Here is an 18,560-nt window from a genome sequence, read left to right as displayed (position 1 = left end):
TCACAGTATTTGTCTTCGTCGTTCGACTCCTCTCAACACTCTTTGTATGTCGTCACTCTTGTCTCACTTCTGTGTGTCCTCAGATGTCGACGTCGCTCACCTCTTTATTTCTTTGTTGGACTCTCTTCTCAATTCCCATTTCTTCGCTCGACCTAGTCTCTATGTTTCTCATTGATCATCATCGCCAACTAGCTCTTCGCTCAGCACTCTATTCCACTTTCATCGAACTTCTCCACTCTGTATTTCTCATCGGGCTCCTCCGTTCAATGCTTTGTTGTTTCACAAAACCCAAACCCAACCCAAAAACAGAGGATTCAGTTGTGAAATTTTTGAAGTTGGGTTAAGTTACCAATCCAACCGACCCAAATTTTTGAACTCGTCCAAAGTACATCTAATAATGATCGAATATCGACCCACCCCACTTCTCAAAAATATTAGTTAAAAAGATAATCAAGACATAAATTTGATTAATTGTTGGGTGCATATCAAATCAAATATCAAAATATCAAAGGATTTATATCTAATTTGAATCAATACCTAAATTTCTTTTTTCATTAATTAATGGCCATCAAATTTCCCAACTTCTTGCTCTTCCTTTCTCGTCCTCACCCTCCATCATTTTTTTTTAAAAAAATTATTATATTTAATTATGTTTAATCATCTTAAATCTGATTTATTATTTGTTAAATTAAAACGTGTCTTGGTCAAACACTCAAATTGTTACACATTCTGATCCCAAATTTAATCATTATTGTCGTCACCGTCACGTCGTCTCATTGTTCATAATCATAATCATCTTCTTCTAATGCAAAATTAGTCCCTTTTTCCCTCCTTAATCGTGTCCCTAATCATTCTCTTACACCAAAACAACCAAATAATCTCCATCATAAAACGAGATCAGCCGACGCTAACAATCAACACCCTCCAAAACCAACCCCCATGTTCATCTATTACAGAGAATGTCTCAAGAATCACGCCGCCACCGTCGGCGGCCACGCCCTCGACGGCTGCGGCGAGTTTATGCCTTTACTTACCGCCACACCCTCCGATCCCACTTCTCTAAATTGCGCAGCCTGTGGTTGCCACCGCAACTTCCACCGCCGTGAACCGGACGATTCCTGGCAGAATCTCCCCACCCACCGACGTTTCCAATCATATCGCCTCTGCACACCGCCGTCGCCGAAGCCTCAAAGCCCATCCTCGCCGATCCCTTTACAGATTTCGCACATCCCACCGCCAGTTCACTTCTCCGCCCCTCATATGTTGCTGGCATTGAGCACCGGCGCGGCGGCGCAAGAGCAGCGTGGCGGTCGATTCAACCCAAAACAGAGGAAGAGAAACAGGACCAAATTCAGCAGGGATCAAAAGCAAAAGATGCGATCTTTCTCCGAGAAAATGGGATGGAAAATTGGGAAATGTGATGAAAGGTTAGTGGAGGAATTCTGTAATGAAATTGGGATCGGAAAACGGGTGCTTAGAGTTTGGATGCATAATAACAAATACATGGGAGGAAGAACAGAGAAAAACAGAGATTCTCAGAGTAGCGAAAATGGAAGGGATGACTCAAAACAGAGCTCATAACTTAACTTCACCATTAATTAACCCTTGAACATGTTCATGGGAAGCAATTATTTAGGGAACATTTTGGGAAATTTAGAGAGTTAAGTGAATGAGTTCTTAATAGTTGCATAAACATGTTTGTTGTCTCTGAAGAATCTCGTACTCTTTTGTATCTTATTATGTTTCCTGCAGCTGGTTCTTTGCTCCATGTTTTTTCTTTGGATTATAATTGTCACCTATGTTTAGTTCAACTTTTTTTTTTTTTCTTAATTTGCTTAAAAGATTATTGCAAGTTATAAATTTTATCTTTTGTTTTAAAATTGTGAGGTTGATGGAGATACGTAATGGGTCAAAACGGGCAATATTTGTTAGCGTTGGGGTTGGACTATTACAGTGGTATCAAAGTCAGATATGGGTTGGTGTGCTAGTGAAGGCGCTGGTCTCTTGGGAGTGGATTGTGAGATTTCACATTGATTGATAGTGGAAACAGAGTATAGAATTGTTTGAAAGAGTATGGAAACTCCTCCCTAGTAGACATGTGTTTAAAATCGTGAGGCTAACGACCCTACATAACATGCCAAAGCAGACAATATCTGCTAGCGGTAGACTATTACAGGGGTATTAGAGCCAAACACCGGGCCGTGTGTTTTTTTTTTTTTTTGGTAGTTTGCTTAAAAGATTTAAAATTTTGAAATTTTGGACTTGAAACTGTCTGAGTGGAATTCAAAAGTTAGATCTTGACAGTAGATTCCATATCTGTTTGGAACAGGGAATCACCCATGTCATTCGCAAACGCGTTTTAAAATCATGAGATTGACAGTAATACGTAACGGATCAAAATATACAATATCTAGTAGCATAGCATTTTGTCACGTGCTTTGTTAATTTTCACACTTAGGTATAAAATAAATTGTTGTTACAATAACGTTTTCTAGAGTTTCCGAGTTGACTTGCTTTATTATATTTTTTTGAGGCAATTACGTTCAATGAATCTGAATTTTTATTTTCTTCCACTTTATTTAATATAAGATATGAAGCTTTTAAAATCTTTAAATTATTCACTTTGGCCAACTAAAAAATAAAATTATGGAAATTTTATTTATTAAAAAACTTATATTGTAGGTCCAATATCATGTCATATTATCAATCTATAATTTAATTTCTCTCTTATTTTGTTAAATAAATAAAGGATATTGGTTGTAATTTCAAGAATAATTGTAATTATAAGTAGTTGACCGGAAAAGAATCGAAAAGGTGATTTCACTCTATTTATGACTCGAGACAGATTCTTGGAGTATCTAGAAAATAAATTGGAGCATAAACGAAAACATTCTCGAACTACAAAGATAGTTTTTTTTTTTAATCATTAGTATTACATAAAAACATTCTTTCTAGAGTAGCAGCTCCGGTTCGGGACAGAGAAATAGAAGACATGGTGCAAGACAACCTGACAACCACACGACATGAGTATCATCACATAAAAATATTCTTTCTAGAGTAGCAGCTCTCGTTCGAGACAGAGAACAGAAGATACAGTACAAGACAACCTGACAACCTCAAGACATTAGTATCACATAAAAACATTCTTTCTAAAGTAGCAGCTCCCATTTGAGACAAGGAACAAAAGACACGGTGCAAGACAACCTGACAACCACAAGACATTAGTATCACATAAAAACATTCTTTCTAGAGTAGCAGCTCCCGTTCGAGACAGAGAAACAGAAGATAGGATGCAAGACAACCTGGCAACCACAAGGCATTAGTATCACATAAAAACATTCTTTCTAAAGTAGTAGCTCCCGTTCGAGACAGAGAAACAGAAGACACGGTACGGATTAAGACAACCTGACAACCACAAGACATGAGTATCATCACATAAAAATATTCTTTCTAGAGTAGCAGCTCTCGTTCGAGACAGAGAAACAGAAGACACGATGCAAGACAACCGAGCAACCACAAGACATTAGTATCACATAAAAACATTATTTCTAAAGTAGTAGCTCCCGTTCGAGACAGAGAAACAGAAGACACGGTACGGATTAAGACAACCTGACAACCACAAGGCATTAGTATCACATAAAAACATTCTTTCTAGAGTAGCAGCTCCCCTCAATCTCGTATGAATATTTGATGTACGAGTTTCTTTTAATTTGATGAATTTACGAAAAAGTCCTCATACAAAATTCTTTTTATTAAGAGATTAAATTTGAAGTTTTCAATTAATTTACAATTTCGCCATCTACAAGTAAAACGTCCATCGTCTTCCCTGCAATTCTGTTGAGAAGATTAGAGCCGCCGTCTCCATCTCCGTTTCTCTGTCGCTTTACCTTCGCTTTTAATCAACACAAACCTCCATTGATCACCTTAATTCCATTTTCATGGCTTCAACCAAACTTACTCAGTTTAATCCCCTTCTTCATTTCGTATTATTCAAGACTATTCCTCACTGCAATATGTTGCCGGTCCTCCTCCCCTTCAGGATTTTTCTTCACACCTACTTCTTGTCTGCCTTCCGATTCGTTCATCGATACGTTTTCAGGTTTGCTTTCATTTAGATATCCGATGATGTGCATTTTATCTTTCTGATGTTCTTAATTCGTTCTTCTCTCTGTTTTTGTTTCTCTAAAGATTTCGTAACGATGTTCAAAGAAGTGAGCTTATGGAAAATGGTGGAGTCGATTCAGAACATTCTGAATTTCGGGAGAAGGAGAGTGGTGAAATGGAAATGGATGGTGAAGACAATGGGAAAACTAGGAGCTCTGTTTTTTGCTCTGTTTCTATGGAAACTATTTCGTCTTTGAAAATGGGAGATTCTGAGTTTACTTGCGGGATTAAAGAACTTGACATGGATAATGTTGATTGTACTCTTTCTTACGTTCAATCCACTGCCTTGGATATAGTTTCTAAGGGAGTAAATTCTGATGGCTTGAAAAGTACTAACACAATTCTTGATGTTTACTCAGAAAATGATGCTTCCAATGTGTTTGATGTATTGCCTGAACCAGAAGTTCAAGTTCTTTGGGAAGATTATCCCGATCCGTCTGATTCAGAATCTGCAGAGGAATCAACCAGTGGCTCCCCAAAGACCAATCATGATCAAGTTGATGATTCATCTTGCAAAGAAATCAAGCGACTTGACTCTTTCAACAATTTTGAGAAAGAGAAAGAATCTGTCAATGTTTTGGAGGAATCAACTGAAGCAAGTTTGCAGGAGAATCCCTCCATGTTAAATTATGATCGCAGGTATGAACTAAACTATCTACCAGATCACCAGGATATAGTAAAGCAGCTAGAAATGGAGCTGAGAAATGCAAGAACTGGAGGGCTTCCAACAATTTTTGAAGAGGATACTGAGACAGCTGAAGCAATTAATGAAAAGTTCAAGTATGAAGAAGTAATGGGAGAGATACAAAAGGTCTACAGGATTTATGCGGAGAAAATGTGGAAACTTGATATCTTAAACAATCAGATTATGCATGTCATTGGTGGGTACTCATCTACGTATCATGAAGAAGTCGAAACACTTACCTTTTTGTAAGGTCGTTCTACTCAGTATATTTTGTTAGGAATCACGGATCTCCACAATGGTATGATATTGTCCACTTTGAGCATAAACTCTTGTGACTTTGCTTTAGGCTTCTCCAAAAAGCCTTGTACCAATGGAGATATATTCCTTACTTATAAATCTATGATCATTCCCTAAATTAGTCAACGTGGGACTCTCTCCCAACAATCCTCCCCTCGAGCAAAGTACAATATAGAGTCTCCCTCAAGGCCTATGGAGCCCTCGAACAGCCTCCCCTCAATCGAGCCTCAACTCCTTTTTCTGGAGTCTTCGAACAAAGTACACCATTTGTTCGACACTTGAGTCACTTTTGACTACACCTTTGAGGCTCACAACTTCTTTGTTCGACATTTGAGGATTCTATTGACATGGCTAAGTTAAGGGCATGACTCTAATACCATGTTAGGAATCTTGGATCTCCACAATGGTATGATATTGTCCACTTTAAGCATAAACTCTCGTGATTTTGCTTTGGGCTTCCCCAAAAAGTCTCGTACGGAGATGTATCCCTTACTTATAAACCTATGATCATTCCCTAAACTAGCCAACGAGGACTCTCACCCAATAATTCTCAACATAGTTTAGTCTATTTGGTGCTTTTAACGTAGCAATTGATTCAATTCTGTAGGTTTGCAGCATCTGAAATATCCGCTGCAATCAGTTTCAGCACAGAACTCACAGAGCTCACAGCTATGGTTGGGAAAAGCACGGAGGCTGGGAGCTGACCCAGTACTTGTTTTCTTAGGAGATTTACTAAGGGACATAGAAATGGTGTATGTAGGACAAGTTTGTCTTTCCTGGGAAATGCTGCAATGGCAGCTTAGGAAATCCCTTGAGCTGCAACGATATGACTCTCAAGGTATTCGTCAGTATAATCAAGTTGCTAGTGAGTTCCAACTTTTTCAAGTTATGCTGAAAAGATTCATGGAGGGAGAAAGTCTTCAGGGCAACAGAGTTAACAACTATGTCCAGAACCGCTGTGTATTTCGTAGTCTTTTGCAAGTCCCACCCATCATAGGTAGAATATGCATCACATTTTGCAAATTTTGAGTGCTTTGGTGGTTCAGATGATGATAAATCGATGTAATTGTTACTCAGATGATGATTCTGCAGAAGCTGAAGGAAGAGAGTGGGAAGATGATTATGACTTTTCCAGTAACTTTTTAGCAGAAATCATAGAGAAATCAATGTGGGTTTTCTATGAATTTCTTGTTTCTGATAAAGATGATGCCAAGAACATCCTGAAATGCAACAGAAAGCATCAGATTGAACTCCAAAATTCAGAAAATCCACAGCTTTTGTTGGTCAACGTACAAGATCACTTTCAGAAGGTATGCATGTGCTTACCAATATTATTCCTCAATAACATAGAAATGGCTTTCTGTCAGCTTATACCTAAAAAAAACCATGTTTTCTGGTGATACAGTCAGAGAGAAAGGTGAAAGATCTTCTGAGCAGAAACAAGAGATGTTCTTTAGATAAGCTGGGAAAGCAAGAGGAAGCTGGACTGAGTTATTCATTAATGCTTCTCATTGCGCAGGTTGACCTGAAATTGATTTCAAGAGTGCTGAGAATGGGAAAATTGACAGTCAACCAATTATTATGGTGCAGCCAAAAGCTTGATCATCTTACGTTTATAAACAGACAGGTTCACTTGGAACCCTCCCTTCTGCTTTTTCCCTTTTGACACTATATCTCAATTTTTATTCACATTTAAGTAAAGTTACAAGATATGTATAACACCACACTAGAGGTTAGGATCCGTTTTAACCTATTATGTATCGCCGTCAGCTTTACGGTTTTAAAACGCATCGGTTGGGGGAGATTTTCCACATCCTTATAAAGAATATTTCGTGGGATCTCACGATATAACCCTTTCTAGAATGAGAAACCAAATATTCCCTATAAAAAGCAACTGCAAACTCTCTTCCTCCATATATTTCACTGAAAGAGAAAACGAATCCTTTATTTATGAACACAAACACATTGCCACACGTATCTTTGTTCATGCATTTATCATCCCTTATTGGTCGTGAAGTCATGAACTGTATTATTATTCCTTCAGCTCGTTCATGGTGGTGGTTCAGTGATCTTTAGGCTTTTGAGGGATCTTCTCTTTCAGCTTCTGAACCATTTTATGGTGAGGAGGAAGAGTTTCCTTAATCAGAGGATGGTCCTTCAAAGCATCCACCCATGAGAGAAAATCAGGGTTTCTTTTTGAGCCAATTACATCTCCAAGAATCTCACGCAGTGCCAAATAGTTGCAGGCATTAGGCCCCACAACTATATCAAGAAGTCCCAAGTTTTTTCCGTCATAAAAGGGAAATTTTCGTGGAAAATCTTTCTTCATTCCTTCTTCAAATACCCTTATCAGTTTTGATAGCTCCTCACAAGCTGCCTCTCTTTCTTCTCCTTTGGACTTGAAGATTGGCAAGGTGCCTAAAATGATCTGAATATCATAAACAGAGCATTTATCAAAGACTAGAAAATGATCGAGAGACCCGAGGAACGAAGCATTTTTTATAAGGGTGTGGAAACTTCTCCCTAGCAGACGTGTTTTAAATTTGTGAGGCTAACGGCGATGCGTAACAGGCTAAAGCGGACAATATCTACTAACGGTGGGCTTGGGCTGTTAGAATATACCGAAAAAAAAAAAAAAGGAAAAAAAGAGAGATTGAAATTAGGAGTATTTGGTGCAAACCTTTTGGTCATAGAATTGAGCCCAGAAACGAACTTTGGATCTTTCATAAGGGTCTTCAGGAAGAATTTTGGGACGGTGATTCCAATGCTCTTCTATGTATTCAAGAATGACAAAGGACTCTGCAATTGGCTTTCCCTTATGGATGAGCACAGGGACTTTCTGATGAACTGGATTGAAGTTGATAAGCAATTCACTCTTGTTTGCTAAATCTTCTTCCACATACTCAAAGTTTATGCCTTTCATTTTGAGTGCTAGAATAATCCTGGTGCAGTATGAGCTATACCACGTTCCAAACAACACCACATCACTTTGCTTCCCAGCTTCCATCTCTCTGTGTGTATATGGCTGATGTTTGGAGAAGGGTTATATAAGTTCATGAGTGAGATTATCTTATTTGGTCTAAGATGTTAGGTGAGTCAATATATCCATTTATTCAAACTCATATAAGTTAGTATAATAAGTATGCCTTGAACAAATAGAGTTGCTATCTGAAAATAAGATTTTAGAATGATTCCCACCATCTTAGTTTTTGACATTAAAGCATTATAAACAAGAAAAATGTTGAATATTTGATCAGAGACCTTTCTGTGCCAAATAGAATAAGATTGATCAAGAGAAAATAATGAGTAGGAAAGTGTGAGATCCCACGTCTATTGAAGAGAAGAATGAAGCATTCCTTATAAGGGTGTGGAAACCTCTCCCTAATAAACGCGTTTTAAGACCTATAGAGGAAGCCCTTGAAGGGAAAACTCAAAGAGGACAATATCTGTTAGCGGTGGGCTTGGACTGTTACAAACAGTATCATAGCCAGACACCGAGTGGTGTGCCAGTGAGGAGCTAGCTCCCAATGAGAGTGGATTGTGAGATCCCACATCGGTTGGAGAGGGGAACGAAGCATTCCTTATAAGGGTGTGGAAATCTCTCCTAGTATATGCGTTTTAAAACCTTGAGCGGAAGCCCTTGAAGGAAAAACTCAAAGAGGACAATATATGCTAGCGGTGGGCTTGGGCTATTACAAATAGTATTAGAGCCAGACATCAAACGATGTGCTAGCGAGGACGTTGGGCCCCTCAAAGGGGGTGGATTGTGAGATCCCACATCCGTTGGAGAGGGGAACGAAACATTCTTTATAATTGTGTGAAAACTTCTCCCTAATACCCAAACAGAACAATATCAGCTAGCGGTAGGCTTGAACTATCACAAAAAGTCATGGTTTTTATTTGAATTCAAAGAGATCACTAAAATAATCATTTACGTTCTGAAGTTACCTACACATGTCATGGATAGAGACAGAGAATTTTTTAAACTTAAATCTATTTATTCTATGGTACTTGCAATTATCTTCTTCTCTTTCATTTCTAACCTTTAAGTTCTCAAATTTGCACATGTTAGTCCTTAGAAGTCCAACCCTTAGCTTTTTTCTCGAATATTGAGTTATGATCAAGTGAAGATTCCATTCTATTGAACTTACTCGTAATTGGTGTGTGCATGTGATTAGATAGAAAACAACTCGGGTTATACTCATCAACTTGGTGTAGATAGCTTACTTCCACACACAGCCCATGTAAGTTCTTATAAGAACACTAATAATAAGTTACAAAAACTTCCCATATCTCTAGCTAAACTACATAATTAAGCACCTAAGAAAAAGCACTTTAAACTTTCTACTTAGCTCTAATCCATCAAGTGTAGCAATTAGATGTAGATAAACTTGTTGAAACTTCACTAGGGCATGAAGAAGAAGAGTCCCAAATCAAATTTGACTTCACCAAATCACTTATACTCAAAGGAAAACTCAAAGGATACCCTGCAGTGGATCTTATGGCCCCAAATTGCTCACCAGCTGCATGCATCTCATGTGTCATAATTTGTGGATTGTTGCTTATAAACTGCTGTTGTGCATGCATTTCTATAGGGTCAGTAGGCTTGATGCCAAAATCTCCAAGCACTGATGATGACATGTTTAGCAAAATAGAAGAAAGGTCCACTCTGCATGTTTCAGCTGGTTCTTCTGTGGTGTTGGGTGCTTCAGTTAAAATGGGAAGATGGGAGAGTCTGCTGGTTGTTTGAGTGTTGAATGGCTTACATGAGGCCACAAAGTCACAAGGGTAAGCGTTGGAAATGGAAGGTTGGTGGGTTTCATATGAGGGAAATGGGGTTTTTGTGGGGAAAAATGTGTCATTAGCTTTTGGGATATCATCAGATAATGGTGGGTTTGAAGAGAGAGTGAGAGCTCTTTGAGCTGTGGAGTTGGTCTTTTTGAATATTCTGCATATTGCCCATGAATCCTGCATCCCCCATTTTGTAATCTTTTAGAATAATTACATAGATAACTGTACAGTCCAAGCCCACCACTAGTAGATATTGTCTTCTTTAGACTTTTCCTTTCGGCTTTTCTCAAGATTTTAAGACGCGTCTATTAGGGAGAGGTTTCCACACTCTTATAAGGAATGATTCGTTTCCCTTTCCAACCGATGTTGGATCTCACAATCTACCACCCGTGAGGACCTGGCGTCCTCGCTGGCACACGAATTGTGAGATCCTATATTGGTTGAAGAGAGGAACGAAGCATAAGGGTGTAGAAATCTCTCCCTAGCGGATGCATTTTAAAACCTTGAGGAGAAGCTCAGAGGACGATATCTACTAGCGGTGAACTTGAATCTAGCTGCATAAAAGTTATCGAAACCTCTCCACTCCATGTTTGAACTAAAAGAAAATAGAAGGGTTTAGATGCATTACATTTGCAAGAAGGGTCTTATGAACAAATCGCTTAGTTGGAGCTGGATCAGTGATAGAAGGGAGACGAAACTCATGCATCATCCAGTCAGTTTTAACACCTTTAGCAGCTCTTCCCTTATAGAAAACAAGCGATTTCTTCAACCCAATGCACTTATTGCCATCAGATGAGTAAATTGGGCGATCAGTGCCAGTGGCCTTCCAAAACCCAGCTCCAGTGACACGGTTAGGCCTCGCACTGTTCCTATATTTTCTATCTCTAGGACAGTAGAAATACCACTCCTTTTCTCCACTACCAGCCAGCTCTAAAACACAAACACAAAACACAAAAAAAAAAAACACACCAAAAATTAGATTCAAAACAAGGAATATCATCACTTTCAACAACAAAAATGAATAAAAATGAAGAAAGTTTCTTACTTGGAAGATCCCATGGATCATATTTGTAGATATCAATTTGTTTGATGAGTTCAATAAGAAGAGGCCTTTGTTGAATCTTTCTTTTAAGGTAAAACCCAACAAGTTCTTCATCGGTTGGATGAAAACGAAACCCTGGCAGCATTAGTTCCTCTATATTTTCACCATGATCATGTCTCTCCTCCATTAATATATAACAAAACCCTAAAGTGATCACCTTGCTTTGTAACTAAGAAACCCTAAAAAGAGTTTGAGAGTGAAAGCAACAAAGAAATGAAGAACAACAAAAAGAGAAAAATTAAAGCTTTAGCAGAGAGAGTGTGTGAAAGTTGAGTTGAATTGAAGGCAATATATGCTTCCTTTCAAGGGGTTTGCCTCCGAGGGATCAGCCGCTATTTCTGGTGGGTATTAAAGAAGCCCTTTTTTCAATAGCAACAAATTAAAGAACACATACCAAGAAAACCCTAGAAGGTCTTAACCTTATCAATCACTCATTTATATGTTCATAAACTTCAAAAAGGAAGCAACTTTTTAAGAACCCATATGATAAAAACTTAAACTTTAGCATAATTACCTAATTTATGAAATTTTTAGTGTAACTTTATTGGAAATTTACGTTTAATTTGGTGAATTTTGTGATTATGGAAATGGGGGAATCTGGAGATTTGAGAGAGAGGGGAAATTTCTTGGATTCGTTTTGGATTAAGTGAGTTTTTGGGATTAATTTTGTGGAGTTTTAGGTGTGTTAGTATTAAATTAGGCAATGAAGATTGGAGTTTTTCGAAGAACACTTAATTAAAAAAGGATTAGTATTTGAAATCAAGACATGGAAACATGGAGCTAAACACGATTTTCGATACTCTATGCTTTAAATATATGTTAATGAAGTTGATTAATTATGAAGTTTATTGATTTTTTGTATGAGCTATGAGTTATGAGTTCCTCGGAGTCCCAAAATTCAGCTTCTATTCCATTCCCACAGTTTCTATTCCACTGCCTTTGTCAGAATTTAAACCAATATTTTAAGATTTTACAAGAAGCCAAAAGTTTGAAATTTGTGTAATTTCCAAAAGGGTAAAATGGGTATTTCTTTAAATGGGTCAACCTTCGAGTTTTGACCCATTTATGGTAATCTTACTCCCTAAAAACGTTAGGATTATTAGTAGTACCAAGTTGGCTAATTAAGAGGAATATCATGTGTTTATAAGTAAGAAACATTATCTCTAATAATACGGGCCTTTGAAGAAACCAAGAGTAAAGTTACGAGAGTTATTGCTCAAAGTGGACAATGTTATATTATTGTGGAGATTCGTGATTTCTAATATGGTACTAGAGTTATACTCTTATCTTACCCAGAACAAAGAATGCTTTGTTTGAGGGCTCTAGAGAAGGAGTCGAGCATCAATTAAGGGGAGACTATTTTGAAAGCTTATGGGTTCTAGAGAAGGAGTCGAGCATCAATTAAGGGGAGGCTATTCTGAGAGCTTATAGGCTCTAGAGAAGAAGTCGAGCCTCAATTAAGAGGAGGTTATTCTGAGAGTTTATGCTCAAAGTTGATAATATCATACCATTAAGATATTCATGATTCCAGAGAAGGAGTTGAGCCTCAATTAAGGGGAGACTTAATATAATATCATCGTGGAGATTCATGATTCCTAACAAAAAAAACACAACTCTAACCCTTTGTTCAAGGGCTCTGGAGATGAAATCGAGCCTCGATTAAGAGAAGGTTGTTCGAGAGCTTCAAAAGAGGCCTCAAAGTTATATGAGTTTATGCTCGAAGTAGATAATATTGTACCATCGGACAGATTCATAATTTCTAACAAGAAAAAAAGAAAAAAAAAAAAACCTCACTTTCAGCGTTGAAGCTTTTAGGGTTTTTGGAAAAATATTAAAATATATTATTTTGGGGAGAAGGTGAAATGAAATTCAGTGAAACTCCCAAAAATGTAGCCCTCAGTTGGAACCCTTTTTGTCCTTGTTCTTGACCTTTGAGCTAACTTGCCATTGTCAAGCGTGCAACACACTTTATTTTAATTACAATGCACAGCCTTCCATGCCTCTTTTTATTACATAATTAATACGCTTAATCACACTTAGGAAATTACATTATGGTCTGTTCTTATATTATCCTAATTACACCAACAGCTCTGATGTTTCTAAGAATCTGGCCAAAAACATAGTGGAAAAGGCAGTGTTTCTAAGAATCTGGCCAAAAACATAGTGGAAAAAGCAGTGATAAACAGCTATAATAAGCTCATTTTATCAACTAGTTTACTGCTAAAAATGTAGCTTTTAACAGCCTATTCTCCGGCACAGATTCTGAGTTTTTAGCACAAGAAACCACAGGTTCGACTATGTTGTCTGCAGCAATTCCTTGATATCGTAGCCTTGGAGCTATATGCAAACGAAAAGAAGGGTTAGCTCAGTACCTTTTGTGGTCTGAATTTGGAGTATAAGATTTCACTCACCGCAAGGAAGGTGAGGAGCAAAATGACGCCTGAGTTCCACAAAGCATGTATGGTGATGGGGGTTAAGAGGTTGCGAGTTTGAGCATACGAAAGTCCGAGAGCAGTTCCTACGTGAGTTTTCGACACGAGGAAACGTATGAAAAACTTGAAATAACTTCGGCTTTGTTATTATTGACGGGTTTATAGCTTAACGTGTTGCTCTAGAAGGACTATAGAAATGGTAAAAGGAGAGTTTCAAGAGAATTTGCAGGTGATTGAGATTACCAAGTACAAAGAGCTGAGGAAACTCGCCAGGAGTGAGATGTGCAAGGGCAAATACAGCTGCGCTGATTAGAATGGCAACGGGCGTAGGAACCCTGGAGGAATGAGGAGAAGTGATAAGGATAAACATACTAGTTCATCATATATAAATGGTAACACAATCAAAGGACTTGGACAATGATGTTAACATAATCTCATAAATTAGTAGATAAAATGATGATATTCAACCGAAACAACTTAATTTAACGAACTCGCCAACACGTCGTTCCTTAACAGTCACTTTCATCAAATTTTGGTCAGTCTTGCTTCTCGTATCACCAAGGTTAGTTATGTAACAGCCTAAGCCCACCGCTGGTAGATATTGTCCTCTTTGAGCTTTCCCTTCAAGGTTTATAAAACACGTGTGCTAGGGAGAGGTTTCCACACCCTATAAAGAATGCTTTGTTCTCTATAAAGAATGTTTTGTTCTCCTCCCCAACCGATGTGGGATCTCACAATCCACCTCTCCTTCAGGGGCCAGCGTTCTCACTGGCACTCGTTCCCTTCTCCAATCGATGTGGGACCCCCAATCCACCGCCCTTTGGGGCTCAGCCTCCTCATTGGCACATCATCCGGTGTCTGGCTTTGATGTCATTTGTAACCGCCAAAGCCTACCGCTAGCAGATATTGTCCTCTTTGGATTTTCCCTTTCAGACTTTCCCTCAAAGTTTAAACGCATCTGCCAGGAAGAGGTTTCCACACGCTTATAAAGAATATTTCATTATCCTCCCCAACCGATGTAGAATCTCACAAGATAAGTCTATAAATCAGTACAGCAGCCATTAATTAGTTCAGAACTTTCCAACCCTCGCCTAAGAGCATCTCATCCTTTCCCTCGTGCATGCAGCTTTATAAGACGATATTATGATTGTTTCGCGATTTCGTATCATTAACAATCACCCAATTCTATGCTTCCAGACATTTTTTTTTACCAGTATCTCAAAGCATGTCTCAGAGGCAGCACTATTATTTCACTTTTCTATGGCTAAATGGGCCTAAAAATGTATAGATTCTCTATTTACTCTGTAAACAGCAAGTGTTTTCCCAACAGTTGAATTCATGTTCTCAGTTAAATCATTTAATGGCCAATATCATAAGAAAAACTCAACTTAATTAAGGAAGTAAAGACCATACCACTTAGTAAGAGACACCATAAAAAATCCCCGGAACACAGTCTCTTCAAGAACTGGAGCAAGAACACCTGCGATTCCCACTAGACAAGCAGTGCTGAAATGAAAACATATATGCTGGCTTTACTTGCTTGTTTCTAAATTAATCGTTGGTCTTAGTAACTTGGACACCAAAACGATGAGCCTTAGAGAACATTAGACACATTGAAAGCCAGAGTATATGCAAAATTGATGCAACCTCCCGTGAACTACCTGATGCTGGAAGATCCTATTAGTGGAAGCAAGCGTACTAGAGCGTCTGTCTGAAACCAAAATGAAAAGAAAATTTGAGAGTCTGTGCTCTGCAAGATTTGACATAACCCATAACGACAATAATAATTTCAAAATAGTGAAACCAAGTTCATTCAGACTCATAAACATAGTAAACAATCCCATGTGAGCACACAAGAACGCTTCTCTCTTCGATCCAAAGGAAAACTTGATTGATCAAAACTCGCCTTGAAGCTGTCAAGTAGGCAAAAACAACAAAGGTGTAACAGCCCAAGCCCACCGCTAGCAAATATTGTCCTCTTTGGAGCTTTCCTTTTTGGGCTTCCCCTCAAGGTTTTAAAATGTGTCTGCTAGGGAGAGGTTTCCACACCCTTATAAAAAATGCTTCGTTCCCCTCTCAATCGATGAGGGATCCCCCCAATCTACCCACTTCAGGGCCCAACGACCTCGCTGGCACCGCCTAGTGTTCACCCCGCTTCAGGACTCAGCCTCCTCGTTGGCACATTGATTGGAGAGGGAAACGAGCGTCAACTAGGACGCTGGGTCCCGAAGGGGGATGGATTGGGAGGATCCCACATCGGTTGGAGAGAGGAACAAAGCATTCTTTATAATCGTGTGGAAACCTCTCCCTAGCAAACTCGTTTTAAAACCGTGAGACTGACGGTAATACGTAACAAGTCAAAGCGGGCAATATTTACTAGCGATGGGCTTGGGCGGTTACAAAAGGGCTATAGAGCTATATACTTTCCAGTTCCAGCTTAAAATGGACAACGGAAAATATGAAAATGATCTTAAACGTTTCTAACCTCTCTTTCAGGACTCCCACCGTTAAACGAAGACAACACAGCTCCCGTCGCTGCAATAGAAGCCAGAGCACCAGCCAGACCCACTCCTGCCCATAAGAGCCAGCCCTTCTGCAGATTCAGAGGGTCCCTCACATCTGAATGATACCCATCAGCAGAAATGTTAGAGCATGATCAATAAACCAAAGATCTGCCCAAGTTACTACTAATCACATGAAGTATAATTTTTCCACTAAGCAGTATAAAACACAACAAAGGCTCTTCTGAGTTCTGACACCATAGCTCATCATGGGTAATCCATATCAACAGTATTAAATGATCAGCAATAGCTTGTAATTAAGAATACCATAGCGATACAAGTCTTCAGGAAGTGGTTGGAAAGTGTTGGCAATACTGTATAAGATCCCAAGAACAGCCACAGTCGTAATGCTACCAGAACAACCAGTAAATAATTAAGTGTCATTCCGGATTCTTGTGAAAAAGAGGATCACAAAATCTATGAACATGTCTGAATCTGAAAGAACCACATTTGATCTAAAATCAAGGCATACCCTTGGTCGAGGAAAAGTATTTCAGCCTTCTGGTCTAAGCTTAGCTCTTCAATGCGAATACCAAGATAAGGTATGGCAGCAGATTCAACCAATCCTGTCACAATGAAACTGTCTGGGAAAACATTAACTTTTTCTCCTCTTGCTAATTATGAAAGCAATTACACTTGAACAAAGCAAAAACAGTCGTAAAAAAGTCACCTCAATCCACAAGCTAGTGAAGTTAATGAAACTGTTTGCCATCCCCATGGCACCTCCCATCGCCTCAAGATAGGCCATCCCGCCCCATTTCCCTGAAACAATTTTTCAAATGCCTTAAACCCAACTCATACTATTTTCTTTTTTCCAACAAATCAACAACAGAGAATTTTGCAAACAAAATGTCTCGAACCACACGATTCTCTATAATAACATGATATTGTCCACTTTGAGCTCTCGTGACTTTGTTTTTGGTTTCCCCAAAAAGGCCTTGTACACGTGGAGATAGTATTCCTTATTTATAAACTTATGATCTTCTCTTAATTAGCCAATGTGGGACTCCTCTCCCAACAATCCTCCCCTCGAACAAAGTACACCATAGTGCCTCCCATGAGGCCTATGGAGCCCTCGAACAACCTCCCCTTAATAGAGACTTGACTCCTTCTCTGGAGCCCTCAAACAAAGTACACCATTTGTTCGACACTTGAGTCACTTTTAACTACACGTTTGAGGCTCACAACTTCTTTGTTCGACGCTTGAGGATTCTATAGACATAGCTAAGTTAAGGGCATGACTCTAATACTATGTTAGGAACCACGACTCTCCACAATAGTACGATATTGTCCACTTTGATCATAAGCTCTCGTAACTTTACTTTTGGTTTCGCCAAAACGCCTCATACCAATGAAGATAGTATTTCTTATTTATAAACCCATAGTCTTCCCCTTAATTAGTCAATGTGAGACTCTCTCCCGACGATCCTCTGCCCAGTCAAATACTTTGTTTTCTTTTCAGCAACACAGTATACGTACTTCAATTCTCTGCTATTTAGTACATTTCTCTAAATTCAACAGCAAGTGTGTCCAAAATTAATGGCGAATTACAGTAAGAAGAGCGCACCTTTTGCTGAAAATCGCCGCCGGATTCATCTTTAGCATTGAAGAAGCAAAGTGGACGAAACCCATTTTGGAACCGGAAATTCGAACGCCGGGGTGGGTGTCGCAGGGACAAATTGCGATAACCAAAGAGTAGAATCTTAGGAATTGGTTTCACCGTGGATTTCAAAGAAGACGACGGTTTCCATTGATTAGAAAGACAATGGATTGAAGATTCAGCTAAACTTGCGAAGGTAGTCGAACAGGAAATCTTCATTACTTAATTAATTCTATAACAAATCCGTCGACTGAAGTCCCACCCAGCTTCGAATTTTTCGCTCTTACCGAAGAGGATAATGCAACGAATTTCAAAAAAGAAGCAGAAATTTCAAGAGGTCAATAATCAAAAGGGATAATTTGCAGAACTTCCAAGCCCTAGTAAGTGGACTGGCAACTCAGTGAGAGGAACTAAACCCATTCAATCGCCCATCAATTTCCTTCCAACCCATTTAAATCATTGGGCCAAACCAATATGATCAATGCTCAAGCCCAAACCCAAACCAAGTGCCCATACCATAGATAGTAACTATCAAATCTCTCAACTCACTCTTAATCGAATGTGGTGTGTCAATTATATTTGGAGAGATTTCACTTTGATATTATATCTTAACTCTTCAAACCCATGATTTATATCGAAATTTAGATCAAATTTGGCATCCAACGACCTCAACATTTCTTTGCATCCACTACGACCTTAGACATGCCATGTACTTATCTTGAACTACTAAGAATTGTGAAGGTTGTTCTTAGACTAACACCGGTTCATATGTTTTTTTTGCTCATTTACATTCTTTTCAAGAGTTCACTAAGCATAGGATTGTCAAGTCAAACACGTTTAATTTTATAAATTTCAATGGTTGAGTAGTTATCAAGAACGATAATGAGTTTAAGTAAAGAAAAGTGTCAAAGAGAGTAGATTGAAACTT

General features: G+C 38.7%; 5 protein-coding genes across 7 annotated transcripts; 2 read left to right on the top strand and 3 right to left on the bottom strand.

Moving 5' to 3' along the window:
• The first annotated feature begins 748 nt into the window (after nucleotides 1-748).
• LOC111802338 (zinc-finger homeodomain protein 11-like) lies at nucleotides 749-1,764 on the top strand. Its single transcript, XM_023686666.1, has one exon. It carries the CDS (start codon nucleotides 940-942, stop codon nucleotides 1,579-1,581), a length of 642 nt encoding a protein of 213 aa, XP_023542434.1. The 5' UTR covers nucleotides 749-939; the 3' UTR covers nucleotides 1,582-1,764.
• Nucleotides 1,765-3,857: 2,093 nt separating this feature from the next.
• On the top strand, nucleotides 3,858-9,833 carry LOC111801499. 3 transcript variants are annotated; one of them, XM_023685508.1, is made up of 6 exons: nucleotides 3,858-4,099; nucleotides 4,189-5,045; nucleotides 5,754-6,143; nucleotides 6,224-6,456; nucleotides 6,552-6,773; nucleotides 9,742-9,833. In XM_023685508.1, the coding sequence occupies exons 1-6, from the start codon at nucleotides 3,939-3,941 to the stop codon at nucleotides 9,748-9,750; spliced, it is 1,872 nt and encodes a 623-aa protein (XP_023541276.1). In that variant the 5' UTR covers nucleotides 3,858-3,938; the 3' UTR covers nucleotides 9,751-9,833. The 3 variants fall into 3 exon arrangements, with proteins under 3 accessions (XP_023541276.1, XP_023541279.1, XP_023541275.1); XM_023685511.1 differs by lacking the exon at nucleotides 9,742-9,833 and having other exon boundaries at nucleotides 6,552-6,563; nucleotides 6,666-6,870; XM_023685507.1 differs by lacking the exon at nucleotides 9,742-9,833 and having other exon boundaries at nucleotides 6,552-6,870.
• On the bottom strand, nucleotides 7,073-8,379 carry LOC111801501 (glutathione S-transferase U10-like). The gene is made up of 2 exons (XM_023685513.1): nucleotides 7,827-8,379; nucleotides 7,073-7,574 (listed from the first exon to the last, which is right to left on the bottom strand). Exons 1-2 carry the CDS (start codon nucleotides 8,151-8,153, stop codon nucleotides 7,209-7,211), a joined length of 693 nt encoding a protein of 230 aa, XP_023541281.1. The 5' UTR covers nucleotides 8,154-8,379; the 3' UTR covers nucleotides 7,073-7,208.
• On the bottom strand, nucleotides 9,345-11,337 carry LOC111801500 (protein FEZ-like). The gene is made up of 3 exons (XM_023685512.1): nucleotides 10,983-11,337; nucleotides 10,566-10,867; nucleotides 9,345-10,114 (listed from the first exon to the last, which is right to left on the bottom strand). The coding sequence occupies exons 1-3, from the start codon at nucleotides 11,164-11,166 to the stop codon at nucleotides 9,509-9,511; spliced, it is 1,092 nt and encodes a 363-aa protein (XP_023541280.1). The 5' UTR covers nucleotides 11,167-11,337; the 3' UTR covers nucleotides 9,345-9,508.
• Nucleotides 11,338-13,006: 1,669 nt separating this feature from the next.
• LOC111802741 lies at nucleotides 13,007-18,005 on the bottom strand. The gene is made up of 10 exons (XM_023687216.1): nucleotides 17,600-18,005; nucleotides 16,703-16,794; nucleotides 16,505-16,612; nucleotides 16,300-16,382; nucleotides 15,957-16,090; nucleotides 15,133-15,182; nucleotides 14,885-14,977; nucleotides 13,715-13,806; nucleotides 13,451-13,557; nucleotides 13,007-13,376 (listed from the first exon to the last, which is right to left on the bottom strand). The coding sequence occupies exons 1-10, from the start codon at nucleotides 17,849-17,851 to the stop codon at nucleotides 13,335-13,337; spliced, it is 1,053 nt and encodes a 350-aa protein (XP_023542984.1). The 5' UTR covers nucleotides 17,852-18,005; the 3' UTR covers nucleotides 13,007-13,334.
• Between the last annotated feature and the right edge of the window lie 555 nt (nucleotides 18,006-18,560).

This window comes from Cucurbita pepo, chromosome LG09 (assembly GCF_002806865.2).
Source record: "Cucurbita pepo subsp. pepo cultivar mu-cu-16 chromosome LG09, ASM280686v2, whole genome shotgun sequence".
NCBI classification, from domain to species: Eukaryota; Viridiplantae; Streptophyta; class Magnoliopsida; order Cucurbitales; family Cucurbitaceae; genus Cucurbita; species Cucurbita pepo.
Note: the sequence above shows the minus strand (reverse complement) of the source record. Positions and strands in the feature narration are given on the sequence as shown.